Source organism: Arvicanthis niloticus, chromosome 18 (genome assembly GCF_011762505.2).
Source record: "Arvicanthis niloticus isolate mArvNil1 chromosome 18, mArvNil1.pat.X, whole genome shotgun sequence".
Classification (NCBI taxonomy): domain Eukaryota; kingdom Metazoa; phylum Chordata; class Mammalia; order Rodentia; family Muridae; genus Arvicanthis; species Arvicanthis niloticus.
In genome coordinates this window covers 36,499,861-36,523,817 of record NC_047675.1, presented here as the reverse complement: position 1 = coordinate 36,523,817, position 23,957 = coordinate 36,499,861, and the positions used below count along the sequence as shown (strand labels likewise).

The following is a 23,957-nucleotide window of genomic DNA, read 5'->3' as shown; positions in this document are numbered from 1 at the left end:
TGGCATGGACCATGGGGATGCTAACATGATGGCATGGACCACTGGTTTATCAGATACAGGAGGACATTTAAGAGAGACAGAATTATGATATTGCCTGGGATTTCCCCTGAGGAACCATTTCTCTTATCTACCCAGAAAAGAACCTTGTTTTCCCATGAGCATCCCAAGTGGGGGAACTGAGAATTTATCAACTAGCAGGTGTGGAATGCTCTCAGGAACGGTGCCATGCTGTTAGGACTGTTCACAGAGAAATGATCCAGCTCTAGTCAGATCCTCTGCTTTGAACCCAATATATGTGTTCCTTGTGTTGCTGCTTTCCTGACCCAGGGTTCTCAATGGACTGGATGGAGTCAGGATTCTTGGCTTGTAATGGGAAGACCATACTAGGCTTTTGTCTGCTGAGAGCCAAAAGTTCAATCCATATTCTTATGCTTCCTCCTCCTAGGATTCCTTGCAGGGTAAATGACGTCACTTTTCTAGTTTCTGTGGCTAGAGGTCTCTGTGGGCATCCCTGAGCACCCCTGCTCCTTCAGTTCCCCACCATGTATGTAGACACAGAGCCAGCTGGACCAAGGTCATTTTTCCCTCTTCTCTACTGTTCCCTTTTCATTGTGAGAGTTACTTTTCTACTATTGCTTTTGGACATCTAGGAGACAGACCACAGTCACCCCTAATACTTTATATTCAATAGAATTAGAATCAAAGCTAATTACAATTGATCTGTTATACAATATGCCTTTCTACCTCTGACTTACTATCAACCTCCCTGATTTCTTGGTCTTGCCCTTGTCTCTAGTTTTTCTGTTAATATTTGCCCAGTCTTCAAAGTCCATTTCCATGAAGACTTCCACAAACCACCTTTGCTGGCCAAACGTATTCTCTCAAAGAAACCAAATGCTTATGGTTGTTGTGTTTTCCTGTGCCGAATGAACTCATCTTTTTCTCCTCTCCAAGGGTCAACCCAACCTTAATATGGGTTGTAGCTCTTCCTGGTCTTGTTTTCTACTGTGTCAAGCACATACCTGCAATGGTCATGGGATAATACCTCTGTACACATGCTGGGTGAAGAGAATTCTCTGGCAATGTGTCACACATCAGCCTTAGACCAGGCTGTAGGAGAGGAAGCTCAGTGAGCTGCATAGAAGAATGGTCTTACCAGTAAGGGTCCTCAGGTGATAGATTAGCTCAAAAGGTGCTTGCTATGCAAGCATGAGGACCTGAGTTCAGTCCCCAGAACCCATATAAACAACCAGGTGTGGTAGCAAGGACTTGTAAGCCCGGTGCGGGGGAGAAGAAACAGATGAATTCTTGGGACTCACTGACCAGCTAGCATAGTGCAACGAGTGAACTTCAGACCAATGAGAGACCCCGTCTCAATAAACCAGGTGGGCAGCCCTGAAGTAGGACACCCACGGTCCCCTGACTTTCACATGCACATGCCCTTACATGCATATAACCCACGCCCCTCCCCCCCACCCTCCCCACCCCCAATCATGGGCCTTACCTGACTCCTCTGCTTCCCTCATGGACTGCTCTATGGCAGCTCTGATGCACAGCTCCCGAGCCCGAATCCCTAGGATGTTGTTAGTGTCTGACAGGGCTTCTAAGACAATGGAGTCAATGTTCAGGCAGGCTGCATTGTAGAACTTGGCCATGCTGATGGCATTGGCTGTCTTTCCTGTAAAAACAGTCAGGGCATTGACTCTTATGATTCTCATTTGCTCAGTGTCCTAGACAGCAGTCTGCAGAACAAAGTACCCTAAGGAGTTATTTCTGAGTGCTTCACCTCCAAGTCTCTTAAATGGCCAGAGATAGAGCCGGCAGACATTCTCCCTTATGTGCAAAGAGTGATCATTCTGTAGGTCCGATCAGTTTACAGATTCTGCTATTGGACATGGTAGACCCTGGATTGTCTGAGTGGCCTCAACCTCATTGCAGGGGTCCCCAGAAGAGAAAGAAAAGCAGGAGGGTTAGAGTCAGAGGCAGTGATGTGATAGCAAGATGCTGGAAGAGGCTAGACCAAGGCTTTGAAGATTCGGGATGTCATCCTGAGCCAGAAATGTGGGCAACATTTGTAAAAGCTAGAGAAGACAAGAAAATGGGCTATCCACTAGTGCCCCACAAAGGCAACACAGCCCCGCTGGCCCATTTAAGACTTGGGGCCTCCAGGCCGGTTAAGAGGGCGAATCTTTGCCTCTTCAGGCCACTAAAATTGTGGCTGTGACAGAGGCAATAGATACACATTACAAATCATAAGCTTGGTTTCTCCTTATGGAACATGGCAGATCATGGATATCTTTTCTAAAGAATGTGTGTTTATGTGTGGCATCTGCATGTATGGATGCCCATGCTGGTATTTGCGGAGCCCGGAGTTTGATGTCAGGATATCTTTCTTTCATGGCTTCTCCCTCTCATTCTTAAGCCAGGCTTTTACAGAACCCAAGGTCACCATTTCTTCTAGACTAGCGGGGACAAGCCTCTGGGATCTGCCAGCCTCTGCTCCCCAGCGCTGGTGCTGCAGACGCAAACCACTGCTCCCTGCTTTTCTGTGGGCCCTGGGGACCCAAACTCAGGTCCTCATGTTTGTCCCATGACTACTTTAACTACCGAACCATCTCCCAGGCTCTTTCTTTGTCTTCACTGTAATATACTCACATGGCACTGTCTTTTCTAATTGTGGTGACGAAGACACAAAACTTTAGATCTCTTTTCTGGTGGGTTTTTTTTTTTTTTTTTTTTTTTTTTTTTTGAGACAGGCCCTCTGAGTGCATGCCTGTGAGCATTGTTATTGTTATGCTGTTCCTCAGATAAAATTCTTATGATCTGCCCTGATTACAGCAGATGCTGCCATGGTTCTATGTGGAGGAGTCCTGGCATCTCTGACCGCAGTCTTTTTTCGGGACTGTCGCATACCTGACATGGGCGTCCCATGGATGATAATGGCAATGCCCTTCCTGTTCTTGGCTAGGCGGCCTTCTGCAGAAATGTCGATGCCCAGGTGGCGTGCGATTGCCTTGCTCACTGGGTTGCTCTCCACCTCTCCAACTTCCTCTACAGAGTGGCTGTCTGTGCTCTGCACCTTGTCGGCTGTGGATCCAAACCACAAGTGAGCGTGTGCACAGGCACGGATCCCAGGATTTACACAGGGACACAGGCGCCATCAATAGAGATGGGAATGAGTTTTTCCTTTAAAATACTCTCCTTTTTAAAAATGCCCACTGTTGCAGCAGTCCCCGCCCATGGTGCACAAGACTGTTTCATTCGGCTAATACTTTGTCTCTATGTTTTAAAGTGGAAAAAAAAAAAGAAATATTCATTGACTTAAATTCCACTTGGAGGTATTTTATTTGTTGAAAGATAGAAAGGATGGCCATGTGGAGGAGTCTGGAGTTGACCTCAGGGGAGGAGCCAGGACTGCAATGGGGAGAAAATACCACGAAAGGTCAGGGGTGCTCAGAGGCAAGTGAGCTGAGCCAGGTTGGGCACCAGAAATTCTGCCTTTGCTTCGGGTTTATCACTGTGTCCCCAGCTTTAACTCAGATCTCATAGAAAATAAGGTCAGAAAATGGATCCTTGATGTTGGGAGGTGAAGTGGAGGGTTTCTTAATGGTTTGATTGGAGGGATGTCTAAAAGGATGTTCTCCATGTTCTCAGGGTGTGTTTTTGTTTGTTTTGTTAACAGTTCCCAGTTGGCTATACTCTTAGCATTAAGGCATCACGTCTTCCTTAGCCAGGTTAAAATGCCAAGTGACTGTGGCAAGGAGAACACATCCCACGCTACGTTGTTCCGCAGGCTTCCATGTTTATAGCATGGTGTGAATAGAGGGGTCAGGTCTTCACCAGAGGGTGTATGTGGTAGGTGGGAGGCCACTGACAGAAACCCAGAGTATCCCTTTACATGGAAAAAGATGCTTAGATATTTCTTGAGCAGCCCTTTCATTTCTGCTTAGCCAGAGCTGTCCCTGCCCCCAGCAATGCCCCTGCCCCCAGCAGTGCCCCTGCCCCCAGCAGTGCCCCTGCCCCCAGCAGTGCCCCTGCCCCCAGCAGTGCCCCTGCCCCCAGCAGTGCCCTTGCCCCCAGCAGTGCCCCCGCCCCCAGCAGTGTCCCCGCCCCCAGGAGTGGTTGGTTACTTTGAAATGTTAGTTTTTCCAAGCTTTCTTCATAGTCATCCTCATCTGGGTAGTTTCTGGCTTCAGTCGCAAGATGCCTCTCTTCCAGGTTGGATGTGAGAGAGATCCCTCGGCTAAGTGATGTCCTCTTTGTGCTGGCTGTGGTTCCTTGGTCAGATGTGTTCATTTCTTCCTCTTCTGCAGGGGGAGCAGAGGATGGAAAACACACCGGAAAGGAGTTGGGAGGAGAGCAAGGGGGGTGGGGAAAGATCCGAGGAAAAAAGAACACACAAAATGGTGAAGAGGGGTGAGGTTTGGAGGAGTGGGGCAGGAGTCGGGGATGAATATCGTCAAAATAAGTTGTATGAAATTCTCAAAGAATTAATACAAACATATTATTTAATCATAATAAAGAACAGCCGCACTGATAATCATCCTGTACCTACCCAATCCTAAAAATCAAGACCAACCATGAGCCTGCTCCAATGCTACTTCTATATGCAGGTTTCCAGCATTTAATTGTGGCTAGATACCAAGAGTTTGCATTTGCCCAAGAAACTTGGAGAATTTTCAGAGTCCCAGAATAGAAGGTTTAAATTGTCCAAAAGTCACAAGGATTAAGACAGACATGCAGTGACAGGAATTGAGGGTGGCTTTATAATCACTGGAACAGAACGGCTGCTGTGCACTTTTCTAATTCTCAGGCTTTCAGAACGACATGGAGACCATTCTGTACATGACAGCCTGGAGCCCGCTTCCGCCATCACTGCCTCCCCAACATTCCCAGTGTTGCCACTAAGTGTACCTTGATCCCTGTCAGGCTGCCACCCACCTTACAGCTTTCTCTTCCACAGCATCTCAGTGGGTACAACAGCCTGTGACAACAGTAGGCGATCCCCTCTAACCTAGGGAAACCCCTTTGTTTAGAACTGAGATGTGACTAGATGCGGCCACCGTCCCTGGGATATGGTCAGAGAAGGGAGAGTCCACGGCATGAGAGCAGTGTGAGCCAGTGTCAAGAGAGGTATTGATGAGCATCTGGCCTGGGTTGCCCCGGGACCCATCAGCTTGGATCCAGACCATCTTCTACTGGGACAAATGAAGTTTGGTATGTAGGGACTTCAAGAGCAACAAGGCTCTTCCCTGCCTCCACAAGGCCCTTTATACATGGCAGGCTCAAAGTCTCCTGAGGCCACTAGACCTGAGTTGCCCTGTCTCTGATCATCATCTTGACTGTGAGCTTTCCAAAGGGCCTTGTGCCATTCATCTTCTTACCAGCCCCTCTTCAGCTCAACACTGGCAACATGGCAGGTAATTTTATGCATTCAAGTCTCCTTACATTTGTGTACTAAAGTCTTAACCCTCAATGTCTCAGAAGGTCACTTTATTTGAAAATTGGTCCTTTTGAATAGATAACGAGAGTTTCCGGGCCATCATATAGACATGCCTTAATTTAGTATGACTGGTATCAGCTAAGAGGTCAGGGCAGAGACACACAGGAGGAAGAGAACTATCCATAAGAAGATGGGTTTCAGAAGGGACCAGTTCTTGTGATACCTTGACCCCATTATATCTAGCAACTAGGACTGTGAGAGCCACTTGCCCTGTGGCATTTGTGAAAACAGCTACAACAAGTTACTGGTGCTGAACACGTGACCAGAGCACTGAGCAGAGAGGCAGTCTTTCCTGCAAGCCAAGTGACCATCCTGTCTGTCTTCTCTTTCCTTGAGAGACTATGAGGCTGGAGGAGAGGTTTCCATATGGCCCATTAGCTCATTCCTTACATGCCACACATTGTCGAGCATGCCATGTACTGGCTACTGTCCCATGTACTAGGTTTACAAGTAGGGGCTATGTGAGGATTGCACGCATGTGTGTATGCGTGTGCGTGTGTGTGTGTGTGTGTGTGTGTGTGTGTGTACATGAGGAGGTCAGAGGACAACCTTGAGTATGGTCTTTAGCCTCCACCCTTGTTTTAAGTTTCAGTAATCCCTGGATCCTAGTGAGAGCAGCCTTTGCATCCTTAACACAAAGACCACAGGACCCATTTTGTAATGGTCTTAAACAGGATACAGCAGGTAACAGGTACCTGGCAGGTACTCAAGAGTGGGCTGGTCCCATGGCAGGGGTAATTGGAATAGGATAGGACAATGGCCCAGAGTTCACTCAGCTCCGTGCTGGGTTCTCACCATTCTCCTGGGCCAGGTTCTCCAGGTACTTGGCCTTCATGTGCTCCTCTTTTGATTTCTTCATCTCCTTAAAGTAATCATACACTTCCTGTGGCAGCTTCTCCCCCGGGTTCCGGGGAGGCAGCAGCAGGGTGTTGTACGAGTCGTAGCCTTTCAGCTGTCGCAGCATCTGCTCAGGGGGAGAATGAGAACTACTGTTGGCTTTAGTGGAGGTTTCCTCTTGCTCTCTGGCCTCACAAAAATGGCTAAGATTCAGAGAGATGCATTGTGGGTGTTACATGGTGGGGCCCTTCAGAGAGGTCCAAATATAGAGCCGAATCCTGAACTTATGGGGATTCAAAACCTTTATTTTGTTTCATACCCACCCAAGCATTGCACATGTGGAGACAATTTATTCTTTGAAAATAGCACAATACATTTTTTCTAATCACAAACATACAGAATTCTATCATCCACTCTGAGTGTTTCATTCTTAAAAAGTACAGTCACAAATCAACTAATGTGAGGGGTATGTTCTGAAATGTGAGATTGTGTTACTAGATAATTTTGTCCTTGTTCTAAAACTGAAATGGCTATAATGTCACCAGGTGAGCTAATCTTATGGGGTGATGTTACCATGGTATTGTTAACTAAAGAGTAATGGGGTTGTAAATTACAATGACAATATATGTGAGAATGTCATAATGAAACTCATTATTCTTGTACTAGTTAAATAATGATGATGATGATGATGATGATGATAAAGTAGCCAGTAATGGATCTTTAACTGGAAAGGAAACAGTAGAACAGTCTTGGAATATCAGAAAGAAAATGATGAATAATGGAAAGAGTAAAAGGATAAATGCTTCTCCTTTTCTGTGGTTTTCTAACAAAACCACATAGAGTTACAATGTTATAAGGAAAGATTTAAGAAAGTTACATTAAAATCAGGAGATTGGTCCCCAATAGGTCATAATAAGTTACATAGACATAATACAATATGTGTAGTAATAACTAAAGAAGCTACATAAAGAGATATACTAAAAAGTGCTCCAGATAAATTGAGATGGAATGATAAACAACATTGAAAGGACTGATAAGAAGTTACCACAAAGTTTGCAGAAGACAAAGAGCAAAACCAGCAAAACAAAATGGCAGATGTTGTCCTCAGTATATCAACCATTATATTAAATGTAAATGGTCTACATATCCAAACTAAGGGCAGAGATTGTCTAGTTCATGCATTTTAAAGTTATTTGTGTGCATGCCTTTTTCTGTGTGTGTGTGTGCGTGCATTTGCACATATGTGACACATGAAGAATATAGGTTGATTTTCACTATCTTCCTCAGTCACTCTCTACTTTTTTGTTTCTTTGACTCAGGGTCTTTTACTGAATTTGAAGCTTACTGTTTCAGTTAGCCTGGTTGATTCTAAGGGATCTTCAAGAATCCCAACTACCTCTGCCCTCCCAGTGCTAGGATCACAACTATGCATTGCTGTAACTGGTTTCTTCACATGAATGTTGGGGACTGAATGCTGGTCTTCATGCTTTAAAGGAGTGAACTTACTAAGTCATCTCCCCAGTCCGTATTTCTTTCTTTTCTTTCTTTCTTTCTTTTTTAAGACAGGGTTTCTCTGTATAGCCTTGGCTGTCCTGGTACTCACTCTGTAGACCAGGCTGGCCTCAAACTCAGAAATCCTCCTGCCTCTGCCTCCCAAGTGCTGTGTTGGGATTAAAGGTGTGTGCCACCACTGCCCGGCCCAGTCCATATTTCTTAAGTGCCCCAATTATAGGAAGTCTAAAAGAAAGTCATTTTAAATATAATGCCAGGTTGTTACATGTAGTTCTTTACTGTGCAAATATTGACCATAAATATGCATTGGATTTTTAATTTGTTTAAAAGTGCATATTGGAATTACAAAAAAAAAAAAAAGCAGTAAGTTCTCATGTGGAGAGAAGCAGGTGGAGAAAGTCTACGGAGAAGAGACTGATAAAATGACAAGGAAAGAGGAGGAGAAAGGCCAGAAGGAAGGTACTGTGGACAGAAGAACGCATGTCAGGGGTGGGGCCTGCCATGTCAGGAAGGGTGTTTGGTTTTGGTCTCTGCTTACCTTCTCTTCTAAGAGATACTGCTGGTCAAATTCTAGGGAGTAGAACTCAATGGGGAAGCTGCAGGGGTTCCTCACAATCACCTCGGCCTCATCTCCTGATGCAAAAGGCAGGAGGGGCCCCAGTTCCAGAACTGAAGGGCTGAACTCCAGGCGTGGCTCCAGACCTTGGCCCTGTGCCAGAAGGGTAAGCTTCTGAGTGCTCTGGCCAATCTGGAACAGCAGGGATTGGCTGTAGAACTTCTAGAAAACACGGAGAAAAACAACACACAATGTAAAAGGGAGAACTGCTAAAAGGGACAAAGCTTCTTGTCTCCTGATGAAAGGAGCCTCGTTTCCTACGGAGCGGTGAAAGAGCGACCTCTGTGGTGGAGCATTTGCATGCTGTGTCTATCGCATGTTAGGCTCTGTGCCAGGGCTCGGGCAAAGAGAGAAGGACTTCGAATGCGTCATGATTCTGAGTTTCCTGTACAGGCATCACTCTGTCGCTCTGGGCCTGAGAGGGTACAGTAGAAAAGCCAGGGAACACCTAATCTCTTCCAGTGTCAGCACCAACATCAGCTTCCACCAATGACTACCAGGAACATGGCAAACATTCCATCTCCTGGGCTTCTTTGTGATATCTCCCTCATTCAGAAGTGATAAAAATTCAAAACCAGGCTGAGGATAGTTTAATTCCCAGTACCACAAAGAAAAATAAAGTAAAATAATATCCAAATCTTGGCTAAACCCTTGCTAGTCTTAAGACACCCTCTTTTTTAAAATAATGATTTATTTATTTTATTTATATGGGGGACACTGTAGCTGTCTTCAGACACAACAGAAGAGGGCAATGGTTCCCATTTTAGATGGTTGTGAGCCACCATGTGGTTACTGGGAATTGAACTCAGGACCTCTAGTGCTCTTAACGATGGAGACATCTTTCCAGCCCCTTAAGACTCTCTTAATAATAGCAAGCATGTTACTTGTTATCCAGCAGAGGCAGAAGGATCACAGCAAGTCTTAGGCTAGCCTGGTTTACTTAGCAAGTGCCAGGCCAGTCAGAGATACACAGTGAAACCCAACAAAAAGCTCAAGAAGGGGGAGGAGGAAGAAAAGGGAGGAGAGGAGAGAGAAGAGAAAGTGGAAGAGGAGAAGGGAGAAGAGGAGGGGGAGGAGGAGGAGGGAGAGGAGGATCAGGGAGGGAAGAAGTGGGACAGAAAGAGAAGCTTCAGCACCAGGAGCATTATTGGTTGACTTTGATAGGTAGGAGGAACACGGGCTTCGTTTTAGAATGAAATATGAAGCTATTTACTTTTCCTACTTTTCTGTTACAGATTCTGAAGCATTTCTTTAAAGTGATTACCAGGAAAACTGGAGTTGGCCATATATTGTATACAATTTACATAGTTTTTTTTCCCAATAGGATATATATGAGGCTTGGGAGTGCATGCCTATAATTCTGGTAATTGAGAGGCAAAGGATCCAAGGTTCAAGGCTACCCTAGGTGCTACTTAGTGAGCTCCAGACCATTCTGGAGTACACAAAACCCTGTGTTTGAAAACAACCAAAAGGAAAATATCACTTGGATGTCTTAGGCTTTGAATAAACATCGTCATAGGGGGACTTCTTGAGATCCTCTCTGGTTCCGGGAATTTGGTATTCTTGCCATGTTCTCCGTTAAGAGTGACTTCACACTGATGACACTTGTGAGGCTCAGGGAGGCTTTCTGCCTGGAAGTGCTGACTGCCCCGGTGGCTTAGGGTTCCCGAGTCACCTGTGTTCATAGTCACTGGGTCACTGATGAAGCACAGAGCAGTGTGCTGCGTACTCCATTTGATGTTATTAATCTTCAAAATGACCCAAAGAGCCCTGGCTTCAGCTTAGGACTAGCTTATCTGAAATCTCAGCTTCCAGCTGCTTTTAAATTCTGACTTGCAAGAAGGCAAGCACTCTGTTACCTGGTGCCCTAAGCAGTCTCGGTGACGTCTCCTGTAATGAAACCCATTAATATTTCTGTAGTTGCAATGCTTGGAAACTAGGTAGGATAAAGAAAGCCAAACAGTCATGTCAGTTCAAATGAGATTTTTCTATTGAGTGAGTTTTAATATGAGACTTATGAAATTTCAACCCCCACTTTTGGGAGCCTTATTGGGTTTCAGAATTGCAATAAGGGAGTTTTGATACGGGAATCTTATTGCTTCTTTCTGTTACCTATGAACAAGCTGTGGCTTAGGCAGACAAGTGATCTGCTCAAAGATACACAGCCTATACATACAGAAGCCGCATGCCACTAATACTGTGCCATTGAGAACGTTGATGTGTTACGTCTGCTGAGCCCAGCCCACTGAGCCACACAGCAAGTAGGTAAACTTGAAGGACAGGTCATATGCAGAATGGGAGGTTTGAGTCTCAGATAAACCTGGGCTTAGACCTCGGAGAGACCCAGAAGGAAGATCTCTACAAAGCCTCATTTTTCTTTCGAGCTCACCTCTTCTTTAGGCATGAATTTCACTTGCACATTGGCCCTCTCGCCAGGATCCAAGACTCCGGAAGTGGGTTGGATCTCAAAGATCCGAGTCTTGGGAAGCATCTCAGCTCGTAGCTTTCGTCGTAAATACTTTGGCATGTGTTTATCCAGCTGGGTAACAGAGGTTAGACAGTTAGATCATGTATGTGGAAAGCAGATCCATTCCATTCCCCATGCATAGGAGAGCTACACTTCCTGAGTGCTTTCCAGGCATCTGGGAATGTGCACTGGAGGGAAAGGGGAAGTAAGACATTCTACTCAATGGCAAGGCCTGATATAGCATCAAGTGCCAGGCTTAGGGTCTGGGCAACGGTTAACACTGAGAGTCTTTCAATGGGAAGTTAAAATGATGGGAGGAAAGGTCTAGGGTCCCAGCTCTGGCTAACATAGATATGGAGAGAAGGGGAACACAATTCACCTTGTTAGTAGTCTTTGGGGTGTGGACAAACCATTCACAAGGGACTTGGAGATGGTTGGAAAGCTGAATGGTTTCCACCATGCACTGCCCGCACTGGATTGTAGCAAATTCTATTTTGTTGCACGACAGGGTCATACTTGGAATGGTCACAGTGGCCTGGAGACAGAGGTGAATGGTTGGCCCTCCAAACACCTGGAACAGACAGAAAAATTACAGTTACCTTGTGGCTTGGGGTTAGGGAAAAAAAACCACAACAAAATAGTGTCTCAGGCTGGACATGTAGCTTGACGATAAAGATCCTGCTTAGGGGGCTCAGAGTCCAGCTTTTGATCCCCAGTACTGCATCACCTTGGGGTTCTCAACAGGCCTGGTTGGGAACCTGGATGGCCACTGTGGGCCTAGGGGTACACTGTACCTTAATGGGGAGAACGACTTCTTTGTTCCCCACAGGAAGATTAGCCCCTTGTGGGTCACATCTCACTTCAAATGTTTCCGTCTCACAGTAAGGTAGACTCTTTACACGGTCTAGCTCAGTGCTAAAGCCTGGACCAAGACAAAGGAAAAAAAAATTTTTTTTTTTTTAATGAACAAGAAAAACAGCACATAGAAGTTGCCCTACACAGCCTGCCCTCTGTGATAGGCTGAGCAAAGTATCTCAGAGTACAGAAGTAGCGGGAATGTCAAGGAAGTATGCTCCTGTCACAGGCCCTGAAAGGATGGGACATAGCTCCTGGTACCTGTTTCATGAAGGACTTGCTTTTCTGCATGGAAGGACACAGGAAAATGGCTGGTGTTGGTGATCTTGATGATGTGGGTTCGGACGTCACCAAGTACAATGTAGCCAAAGTCCAGGATGTACTCTGGCAGCTGGACTCTGAAACAGTCAGGGGGATGTCCTAGTCACTGGTCACGTTCAAGCCTAGAAGGCCACTTTTCACAAAGGGAGAGAGTTTATATTCTCTCCTGTGTGCAACTTTTTTTTGTGTGTGGTGGAGAACAGCTAAGGACCCTTAGATAAAGAGTAGACACTTCTCGTATCCTTCACAAGTACGCATGTGTGTTTTGGTCGTTATCCAGTGACATGTTCAGTATGGGGCCCCAGGGAGCTGACATAGGTGTGGTATTCTGGCTTTAAGAGCCAGAATTGCCTGATTGGCTTGAGGCTAGGGAATGACCGATAACATGAGGCGTGTGGCTTCTAGTCCCAGGTGATCCATCAGTATCTCAGGAGACACAAAGAACTGTTTGCTTCAACACACTCCGAAACAAAGGCAACACAAATGCAAGGGGGTCCTCACTTGGCTAGTTTGCGGCAGCTCCGATGGCCAAAGTAGATGTCCTCGGTGGTGCTGGAGATACCTCTCTGGTGTTCCAGGGCATAGTCTTGGACTATAAGTCTCTCTACTTCCATCTGGAGATGAGCGCTTATCTAAAGCGAGAGGAAGAGCAATTCAGAAGACCTTTCTTCAACATGTATTCTCTTTGATTATTGTTGGTAAGGTGTTTTTTTTCCCCACAGAAGATAAACTGATTCTTTATGCTTTCTAAGTCTACTATGCTTTCTATGTGTACTAAGTTAAGGTTAATAATGAATAAATTCTCATGCACTTATAACTGAGAGGTTTTTTGAAAAGTTTTTAGATTTGTTTACTTCACGTATGTGAGCGTTTTTGCCTTCATATATGTATGTGTATTGTATACGTGCCTGGTGCCCATGTAGTTCAGAAGAGAGCCCCACAGATGCCTGGAACCAGAGTTAGGGATGGTTGTGAGCCACTGTGTGGATGTTAGGGGCTGAACTTAGATCCTCTGGAAGAGCTGCAAGTGCGCACAGATGCTCACCCATCTCCCTAGCCCCAAACAATACAGTTTAAAAATGTTTTGGCATGGGCTGGCAGGATGGCTCAGCAGGTAAAGAGGCATTTGCTGCCAAGTGTGATGGCCTGAGTTCATTCCCTACATGGAAAGGAGAACTGACTCCGGAAAGTGGTTCTCGTACTGTCTCAGTTGCTCTGTGACATATGCACGCTCCCCTGGCAAAAAAATATAATGATTTTTTTTTTTTTTTTACTTATGTGAAGATGTGTGTCTGGGGTTATATGCATTTGAGCCCAGAGATCCACAGTGGTCAGAGGCACTGGCTCCCCTGGAGTTAGTGTTTCAGGTAGAGAAGTTTTCCTATTGTGGAGGGTAGTGTTTAATGCAGATTCATGAGAGTTCTCAATGCCGAGAATAAGTGATTCTGAGTGTTCAGCTCTGGTTGGTGCAACAATGTTATTTCTTCCCTTTACAAAGGCTCAGGGGACGTCTTGGAAGAGCTGGCTAAAAGAATGTGAGATCAGAGGAGGGGGGAGTGCCATGAAGGGCTGGCTTCTGGACACAGCATGGATGCTACACACGCAAACTCACAAGTTCTGTGGTTACCTGCACAACTAGATCAAGCCAGTTAAAAATTCCAGCATTGAGTGGGGAGGGATTCCCAATGCCTCATGCCTCACCGAGCAGCCAGTGGTGTTTGATGGCTGCAATGGAGGGAGACTTTTCCTGGGAAGAGGTGGATTTTAGTAGGTTGCTCATGCTCTGGTAGATGATGTCATACATATAAACATACAGACAGCTCTAATTTGACTTGGTTGGTTAAAAAAAAGGGAGGGTATGAAGTTAGGAGGCTGATGGGAGATGGGGGCACTGGAAGGAATGGGTGGAGAGATACAAAGGGGACTGAGATACATTTGTAAATGCATATGGAATTTCCAAAAAATGAAAAGAAAGCAATTTTATGCTTAGTAGTAGACCATCTTGATTCATCTCCCCTCATTCCTTTCACACAAAACTTGATTTTCCTCCTGGGTTTTCTCTCCCAATACACCCTTCTTTATGATATGAAATGTCATCCCTACCTCATTCCATATCTGTTCAATCCTGACCATTCCAGGTCTGGAATATTCCTTGTCCCCACTCAGCCCCCTCTTCTGGGGGTGTCATAATCACTACTACCTTTCACCTAGATTCATCCCAAGAGCTTTTTAAAAGCCTCTATTACCCCTTATCTGCTTTGGTTCCATAAATCCCTGTTGCCTCATAGCTCCACAAGAAGCTACAGGGATCTTTCAGAGATGCAAACTCAATTATGCCGTAGTACTTCCGGTTAGAACATTTTAGTGCTTCCCTCTTGCCCTAGGAAAAGTCCCAAACTCTTAATGCGTTCTCCAGATAGTGGCTCACCTCTTTGGGCTCATCTTGTCTTTTTTCCAAGCCCCCCTTTTGCCTTGGCTATATCTTTCTCCCCTCTGTTTCTGGGATATCCCATGTCATCGCCCTGCCCCGCCCTGCCTTGGCCCCGTGCAGCCCCGCCCCGCCCCGCCCAGCCCCACCCTACCCCATCCCATCCCACACCACCACCCTGCTTTTCACAGGTTCTTTTCCTCTGTGCAAGATGGAGCTACTCTCACCTCTGCGGTCTCCTCCTCGGGGAGTTCCTCAGTAATCACCTCATAGGGATTGACATTCTCATATTTACTGTACTCGTTTTCTATGTTTTTCTTTGCTTGTTCCAAAAAGTGTTCATACTTTTCATTGCCTGTGGAGGGGAGAGGGGAAGAGAAGTCGCCTGGTCAGACACAAGAGATGTGCTCGGCCTCAAATCTAGACTCTCAGCTCAGGGGGGAGTGAAGGAGAGAGAGAACGTTTTTACATTCCACCTACCATATTTTCTCTCCCTTTGGAGGGACAGGTAATTTGTGAGTGAGTTGAATTTGACCTGAGACCTAACTGAGTTTAATGATACAGCCACAAGCTGGTTCTTAAGAGCACAAGGCACTAAGAGGCTCCTGCAGGAATCTGGAGGTACAGAGAGCCAGCTGTGAGGGTCAGGAAGGAGACCTTTGCCTCATGATTGAAAATCGGGATCCCTGCAGGGTCAGGATCTACAAATTGGAACTCTGCTCAGTTCTCAGTTCTAAACCTTCTACTGCTGACAGGCCCTTTCAAATGTTGAACAAACTGAGATAGTTGGTCACCCTTTCAGTGACTTTTTACATGCTAAGTCCTTCCCAGTTAACATAAACTCAAGTTACTTTAAGTCAAGTGAGTCACAATACCCTTAATGAAGGCGGGTAGACAGTTGGCAGGGGGATCTCAGATGCTTGGATTGGCCAAAAGTCCCTGCAAATTCAAATGCGTTGTGGGTAAAGGTAGGCAAAGAATTAAAAAGCCTACTATGAAAAAAAATCAGAAATGCTGAAACTAAACACCAGTGCTTAAGACCAAACGATGTTCAGATCTGAGTAACTGAAATATCTCCCTGGTAACCACACCCTCTATCTTATGATGCTAACAGGGAATCCTGATTTTTAACCATGAGGCAAAGGTCTCCTTTCCGACCCTCACAGCTGGCTCTCTGTACCTGTAGGTTCGGGACCTACAAATTCAAACACTTATGGACGAAAACTGTTTGGAAAAACGGTGCACCTGTACTGAAGCTGTCTGGATGTTTTCTTGTTATTAGTCCTGGCAACTGAGTATGATCACTGTTTACACACCACTTCTGTTGTATTGGGCACTAGGAGTCTAGATGTGCTGGGTTGAAGTGCATGGGAGGGTGTGTAAGGATTCCATGCAAATACCATTACATTTTATGTGTGGGACTTGCACATGTGTGGATCTCGGCAGCTGAGGGCCCGATGGCAGTCTTGAGCAGATCCTGAGGACTGAAGGCATGTGTTGAGCTTGGTTACCTCCTTTGACTAAAGTTCTAATATTAGAGAATAGTGTGGTATTAGCTTTATTCACATTTATGTTTATATGAAATACAATATAACATGAAAACATATCATGTTTCCAGGGGGGCTGGTGGTTATAATTTAAGGGATAGCCCTCAGTGGGTAAGTTTCTGACTTTAGGAAGAGGAGGACTGGGAAGTGGGCTTTCCTCTGAAACCCTGTAGGGAAAGCAAGCAGATCTGAGAAACACAAAGGAGAGGCCATGAAGAACGAGCAGTTTCCACTGACCTGCCCTGGGTCAGGAAGAGCCAGCTAAAAGAGCCTCTAAGCCAAGTATTGGGACCCACTGAGGCAGAATCACCACCAGCTTAGCACAGGAAGATGGGTCTGGGACCACATGGGGCTAGGCACACAGGTAAAAAACTAATAATATCTAATTTCAGCCTTCAAGCATGTAACCCTGGAGTAAAGGCTATGGCTGCTTTCCTGAGAAGGTCACTGAGATTTTTACACCTGATAGTACACCAGACTCCAGCTCCATCATGAAGATGCCGAACGTGTTTGGGACAGGAGGACTGGGAGAGACACTTTGGCTGAAGGAATGCACACTTGGCCCAAATGTCACCACGTTGGTGTTGGTGGGAGTTAATTGATGGCAAAATTGGCCGGGAGTCTTAGTTTGCAATGGCCACAGTTTGAGCCAAATCTAACTCTTGTCCCCCACCCCTGGCAACTGAGGCACAACATAGAAGAATACTAGAGAAGATTTTCCAGATAAATAAAATGACTAAACAAAGTGAGCAGGCCCTGATCTTCAAAGATGCACAGCAAAGAAAACACTGTTAGTTTTTGTACTCCCCCTCCCCCCAACCCCCACCGAGAGTGGATGAGTAAGTTATTGTAGTGGGGGAGGGTAAGCTATTGTAGTGGGGGGAGGTACCTCGGAGGTTCCTGTGTAGGTCAAGGCTGATTCGTGGGAAGATGCCCTCTCCGTACAGAGTGATGTTTTCTGGGACCAGGTGGGCGATCTGTATCTGGAAGTTTCTTTGAAAGACCTCAGGTATTCCAGGCAAGTAGTAAACTTTCAACACCTGCTCCTTATTCGATTGGATAAAACCCTGCATGATAGAGAGACCAGAGAGAGCGTGACGACATGCCCCGGGTTTATGCTTCTGATGGGTGGTTAGAAACACCATGGTGCTGTAAGAGAAATGATGAGAAGATTCCAGGGTAGTAGGGAGCCTAGGAGCAGGCATTGGAAGCCTAGGGGCGGGCATTGGAAGCCCAGGGACGGGCACTGGCAGCCCAGGGGTGGACACTGGCAGCCTAGGGGTGGGCACTGCCTAAAGGAGGAATTTGGAGGAACAAATAAAACATTTTTAAAGTTGCTCGTTTCTTTCTTAATTCTTAGATTTTTTTTTTTTTTAGTTCTTCGTATATGCTATACCCTAGTCCTCTATGGGAATGAATCACTCACTAGCAGAGATGTCTTCCCACTCTGTGGACTGACCATCCAATTACTTCATATTTTCTATGTACAGAAGCTTCTAAGTTTCAGAAAGCCCATTTGTCCACCAATGCTCTTATTTCCTGTGCCACTGGGGTCTTACTCAGAAAGTACCTGTCTCACCTCTACCTATAAGTTGAAATGTGCTTTGTCCTTTAGCAATTTTGCAGTACCAGGACGGCCTTGAATTCACAGATGTCTGCCTGCCTCTGTCTCCTCAGTGCTGGGATCAAAAGTGTGCACCACCACACCCCGCCAGACTAGCAAGTTGTATGTTGAGGTCTTTGATGCATTTAGGGTTACATTTTGTCAAGGATGAGAGGTTGAAATCCAGCTTTCCTGATACCAGTGGATGAAGGTGCTTACTCTCTTTCCTCTCACGTGTATTTGGCATTTTTGTATTTAAAAAATCAAGTAACTGTATTTGTATGGATTTATACCTTGGCTGTCAATTCTATTCTGCGGATCTCTGTGTCTGTTCTGTTTTTTTTTTTTTTTTTTTTTTTTTTCCCCAGTGCCATGTTCTTTTATCCCTCTGACTCTGTAGTATAATTTGAAAGCAGGTTTGGTGATACCACTATAAGATTCTATTGGTTCAGGATTAAAACTGGGAAAGTACTCACCTTTCTAAGTCACAAAGGAAATGCAGACTAAGAAAACACGAAATTTTCCTTCTTAACCACAAGGCTGGTAAAATTTATCAAGTTTTGGTGAGAACCTGCCTCATGGGAAATGCTTATATACTCCTGGTGGGACTTCAAGATCAATGAGCAGACAGGGAAACTGTGGAGGTTGGGCATGGTGGCATAGGAACATAATCCCAGCACTCAGTGGAGACAGGAGGATTTTATGTTCAAGGCCATCCATCCTAAGCCACCTAGAGAGACCTTTAGTTTGAAAAGACTAAACCTAACACAAAGAAACAGAACAAAACATTTTACGTCGTCACATCAAGCAGACTGTAATATAGCCGATGACCTAGCAACTCTTGGCAGAAGTCCCTAGGAAAACTGAGATATGTAAGAGAAAATTCACAGCAGAATTGTTTCTAATAAGAAACTACTGCCTAATTCACTTTCTATAAGCAAATGTGGTTTCTGACCTGGCTGGTTCACCCCTCCTTGGGCAACCTAATGGTCCCCTGCTCCCGGGAGGTCACCATATTGATTGATGCTGAACTTAGTGTGGACACCTGATCAGCATAGCACACAACAGTTCAGAGCGCCTGGACTCAAGTGATCCTCCTGTCTCAGCTTCCTGAGAAGCTGGGACTATTGGCGGCGCCCAGGGCAAATGTGGTTTCAATGGATGAGCATTTGCTTTTAGTATGGCTAGAAAAGGGACATTATTCAGTAGTAAAAATGAATGAACTGTTGTTAAGATGCAATAATATGGATGGATCTTAAAAATCATAATGCTGGGTAAAAGCTGCCATGGACAACATCTAATTATACCACTTAAATTATTTTATGTGTGCTACATAGATGCCTCTTGCTGGTGGAGGCCAGAACAGAGCATTGGATTCTGTGAGGCAAGTGTTACAGATGGGTTGAGAGCCACCATGTGGATGCTGGCACTCAAAACTGGTCCTCTGGAAGAGCAGCCAGTTCTCTTAACCCCTGAGCCACCTACCTCTCTAGCCACAATTGTGCTGTTTTAAAATAAATCTTGGGAGAAAGCAAAAGATCCAGGAGAGAAGCCCCAGGGGCATTTTATATAGTTGACTGCATACATCCCAAACCACAGATCCGTACAAATATATTAGCTACAGTCCGGGTTTAATAATGATAGTTCAGTTATTGTGCTTCTAGAGTCCAGCACTTGCTTCGCAGATTCATTTTGTGCACATAAGACAGTTACTGAAGCATTAAGATTGTGGACAAGGTGGAAATAAACCAGTAGGTTAGCAGTCAGAAAGTGAGTGTGAATGTTGAATGCGTCTAAATTACAGCACTGATGATGTCACAAAGGTGGGCGGAACCTCACATGGGAAAGTCCTACTGGGTACATTCTAGCTCCTGAAGTGTTTACGATTCCTTTTGCTTGAGTTTTTCATAATTTTTGATGTGTGTGTGTGTGTGTGTGTGTGTGTGTGTGTGTGTGTGTGTAAGAGGGCAACCTTCGTGTCATTCCTCACAGCATGCATGTTGAAGCATGGTCTCTCATTGGCCTGGAACTCATCAAGTAGGCTAAACTGGCTGGCCAGGGAGCCCTAGGGATCTGCCTATCTCCATTCCCCAGAGTTGGGATCATATGTGTGCACCACCATGCTTACCCCCACTCCATGTATGTCCGAAATACTCAGTCCAGCTACAAAGGGCGTCATGCTTGTGTTGGGGGAGGGGGTTCATCCTCATCTTCCCTCTCCTCACTCTTCTGCTGGGCAGTCTATGATATTGTCCTGTTTCCCCACACAGCCGGTTCTTCCTGTGCTCAGTGACTGGGACGAGGGCAGCCTCAGCATCTGTCTCCATTGCTCAGCAACGTGTTTTCCCCGTAAAACCAGTTCTCATGCAATCATGAGACTCATGCTGGGCAAATGTCCTTATTTTTTTTTATACATTAAATATGCATGGACAATTCTGTATTCTGCAAACATTTGTTCTCATGATAGGAATTTGACTTCGTGATAGGATAGCTGGCACAGAGGGAAAGAAAAACATACAAAGAAAAAAGCCCATTCAGACATAAAGAGAAGTCTGACCTAAAAAGGAGGGCCATCATAGCAGCTTCAAGGCCCTGGATCCCATGAAGTTCTCTTGCAAGGCTAACTTTTGGTTAGTAGCTGGGAGACAAAACGAAGTTCTGGAAGGTTCTTGCCATTCCCTGATGGGGCTTCCTTACCTTGCCTCACTTGTGCCAACAATACAGTTTATGTCAACTCCTTGCTTGCTTTCTGAGGGAATTTTGCTATGTGACAGGCAGAAGCATCTATCTGTCAAACTTCCAATAAAATCTCCCAGTGGTCTCTAGTGCATCTCCCTGGCTGTCTCAGGTTGTCAGAGTTTATTACTAGGGGTGAGGACTGGGGGAGGGGGCTGTGATGATTAATCTTCATTGTCTACTTGACTGGCTGTAGAGTCACTATGGAAACAAGCCTGTCTTGTGTGTCTGTGAAGGTGTTTTCAGAATAGACACAGTCTGGATGTGAGCAGTGCTACCCTACAGACTAGAATCTGGGACAGAATAAAAGGGGGAAAACAAGCTTAGCAACAGAGAGCCATCTCTCCAACACTGGTTGACCGTGGACATGGTGTTACCAGCTGCCTCAGGCTACTGCAGCAGAGTGGAGGATCAGAGGCTGTCCCACACCATGACAGACTATATTCCTTCCTAAATAAGCCCTTCCTTTCATTCTTCTGTCCTTCCTCCCTCTATCCATCAGTTTCTCCTCCCCTTGGTCTTCTGCCTGCTTCATTCTCTTGCTGCTTTCGCTTTGTGCCCTTTGGCTGTAATAAATCATGGTGTGGGAGTGACTTTCTGGCTGAGTCTAAGGTGTCTTCCTGGAGGAGGTACATGGTGGTATTTGAACACGTTTGGCCAGGACTTTCAGAAAACAGTCACGTTAGCTGACAAAACCATCCCAGGGTACAGAAAGGAAAGAAACACACTCACGTCTTACACCCACACTAGTGAAGCATAGCATAAAGGTGAAGGGTTACGAGCCAATTATCATGTGCTAACAGAGACGCAAGAAGAGCTCCAGCTAATATGAGCTGACCAAATCCAGATTATGCACACACAATTATATTTTAAGATGTTGACGGTAGCATGTAATGTAGCGTTTCCTCGTTCTCTTTTCTTTTATACCTAATAGATATTAGAATCAACATGGTATTAGCACATCTAGAATTGCTGCATCCCTTGTAACTGCTGTATGTTATTCTGCCACATAATTTTAATACCTTAATGTATTCAGTCTTAATACCTTGGTAGATGCTTAGTTTGTTTGTTTTTTAATATATATTGGCATTACAGCTTATGCAGACAACAGTCTTATTCACATTTCATCTTGTGAATGTGAGAGCATGCATTTATGATAATCAGATGAGAAAAATTTAATCAAGGAGTAATCCTAATAGATGCTGCTAAATTTTTCTCCACAGAGTTACATTAGTTCCCACTAACAGCAGTTATGCAAACCCAAATACTGACAAAGGGGAGCGGAAGAACAAGACAAGAAAATAAAGTAAGTAGAAAAAGATAGAAAAACCATTTAGCAAACTTTTATAGAGAAAACACAGGGAAGGAAACGGTACCAAAGATCTCAGTTTGTAAGATCCAACAAGGCATGCTTTGTGAGAGAGCAACCTAAAAACAGCCTGTGACAAAAGGTCCGAGGAAAGATAAGCCGAAAGTGTAACGGTGAGACCCTGAAGTGTGTTCAAAGCAAAAGCCATTAAAGATGAGAAGGAGACCACTTAAAACAGGCAAAATGTGGTCAGTGATGAACATTTAACAGAAGTAAAATCTTATGTGTCAACCCAGAAACATACATGTATATAGCAAAAAGTTTTCTTATTTATATATTTTAAAAATTAATTCTTTGCGAATGTCACATGAGGTATTTGGTCATACTTATCTCCCTCCCCCCGACCAGATTTTTGAATCTGTATGTGTGTGGGCTGTGTATACATATCTGGATGCATGCTCACATGTGTGTGGGAGAACACATGTATTTGGGTGTGCATATACACTCTGTGTGCATGCTCGGAAGGCCAGAGGTTGACACTGGGTATCTTCTTCTATTACCTGGAGCCAGCGCCTCTCCCCTGAACCCAGAGCTGAGTGATTTGGCTAGCCAGGCTGGGAGCTCACTCTGGGGACTCTCTTGTCTCTGCCTGCCTGGGTGCCTTCCCAGTGCTGAGACAACAGGTGACTGCCACAACCACTAGCATTCACATGGCTGGGAGTCTCTGGTACTTACATTGACCACTGAACCATCTCCCCAGCCACAATGCAAAATTTTCTGTATTTATAGACAGCAAAGGCAGAGGGGTGCATCCCCTTTCTGTGCCACTTAGTCTTAGGAAATGTAAACAAATAAGATTTGAATGCTACAATTATCCTGTTGGTTCCACAGAGGTTCATGATGATCTGTACTGTGTTGTCTTGAAAACATGATATTTCTTGTATTCATTAGTGTTAAAGATCATTTTAGATTTTTAGATTACATATTTAGATCCTAAATATAACAGCTCATGTGCTGAGTCGGCGCTGAGAGGGTCACGTGATCTCTGACTCTTTGGGTGGCATTGTCAAACCCGCTGGCCTGCGCCTGATCTCCTGGATCCACGTGGTGGCAGAGGGCTGAGCATGTGGTCCTCCCGCCTCCACGTGTGCACCGTGCTCCCCCTATCCGGAGTCAATAAGTCTAATAAAAGAATTTGAAAGTACAGTAATTTTGTAAATAAGAAGAAATGTATAAGTCTAGATAACTTAGAGAATAATGAGAATTATGATAGCAGTTATGCATAGAAAGAAAATATCTGTATTTTAAAAAGAGTTTTCACTTTATGTGGATGGGTGTTTTGCTTTCGTGTCCATGCCAGTCCACTGTGCACATGCTTGGTGCCTGTGGAGGCCAAAGCAAGGCACCGGATTCCCTGGAACTGGAGTTATGGACAATTAGAGGCCGCCGTGTGGTTGCTGGGAATCAGACCCTGCTCCTCTGCAAGAGCAACAAGTGCTCTTAACCACTGAGCCATCTCTCCAGCACTAACCACTGAGCAATCTCTCCAGCCTGATTTCTGCACTTTAAAAAAATTTGTTGTTGTTTTTTGAGATAGGGTTTCTTCGTGTAGCCCTGGATGTTCTAGAATTTGCTATGTAGAGCAAATTCTACATACAGGCATACATATATATGTGACTACAGGCTGGCCTTGAACTCACAGAGATCCACCTTCCTCTGCCTTCTGAGTGCTGAGATTAAAGGTGTGTGCCACAGCCACACAATTTCTGCATTTTTTAAATTCTGGAAATGTATGAGGTGAGGTTAATGGGTGTGGGTGTACTCACCGAATAAACAGTGCTACATTCTTCACTACTCTGTAAGACACTGAAGTCAGTGTTCAGCTCTTGAAGTTAGGAAAAGAAAACATAGATGCGAATTCCAAAGCCCCGTTAAGACAAATCAAGAAGGAGAGCGAAGGGGAATTGGTTTAACAGTTACTAGCTCGGGTTTAAAAGATGCAGCAATGGTTATAGCGTAGGAGTTAAGGTCTGGATGCACAGGCCAAGCACTAAAGGGATGGACATGCCAGGGAGAGCAGCATCCCTTATCTCTGAATGATAAGACTGTGAGCAGTGGCTGCAGAGATGGCACAGTGGTTAAAAGGTTAAAAGCACTTGCAGATCTTACAGAGGACCTGAGTGAGCTTTCTTGTGACTGCCTGTGACCTGGGTTTGAGTGAGG

At 45.1% G+C, this 23,957-nt stretch overlaps 1 protein-coding gene across 3 annotated transcripts in view; it reads right to left on the bottom strand.

The window, feature by feature from the left end:
• Hydin (HYDIN axonemal central pair apparatus protein) overlaps nt 1–23,957 on the bottom strand; it is a 360,278-nt gene that overhangs the window by 106,023 nt on the left and 230,298 nt on the right. For all 3 annotated transcript variants that reach the window (XM_076915883.1, XM_076915885.1, XM_076915884.1), the window contains 12 exons: nt 16,976–17,153; nt 14,767–14,894; nt 12,613–12,743; nt 12,052–12,188; nt 11,730–11,857; nt 11,315–11,506; nt 10,858–11,007; nt 8,391–8,630; nt 6,299–6,467; nt 4,131–4,307; nt 2,914–3,087; nt 1,505–1,678 (listed from right to left, as the gene is read on the bottom strand). In XM_076915883.1, coding sequence (XP_076771998.1) covers nt 1,505–1,678; nt 2,914–3,087; nt 4,131–4,307; nt 6,299–6,467; nt 8,391–8,630; nt 10,858–11,007; nt 11,315–11,506; nt 11,730–11,857; nt 12,052–12,188; nt 12,613–12,743; nt 14,767–14,894; nt 16,976–17,153 — 1,978 coding nt within the window. The remainder of the gene's footprint in view (nt 1–1,504; nt 1,679–2,913; nt 3,088–4,130; nt 4,308–6,298; nt 6,468–8,390; nt 8,631–10,857; nt 11,008–11,314; nt 11,507–11,729; nt 11,858–12,051; nt 12,189–12,612; nt 12,744–14,766; nt 14,895–16,975; nt 17,154–23,957) is intronic.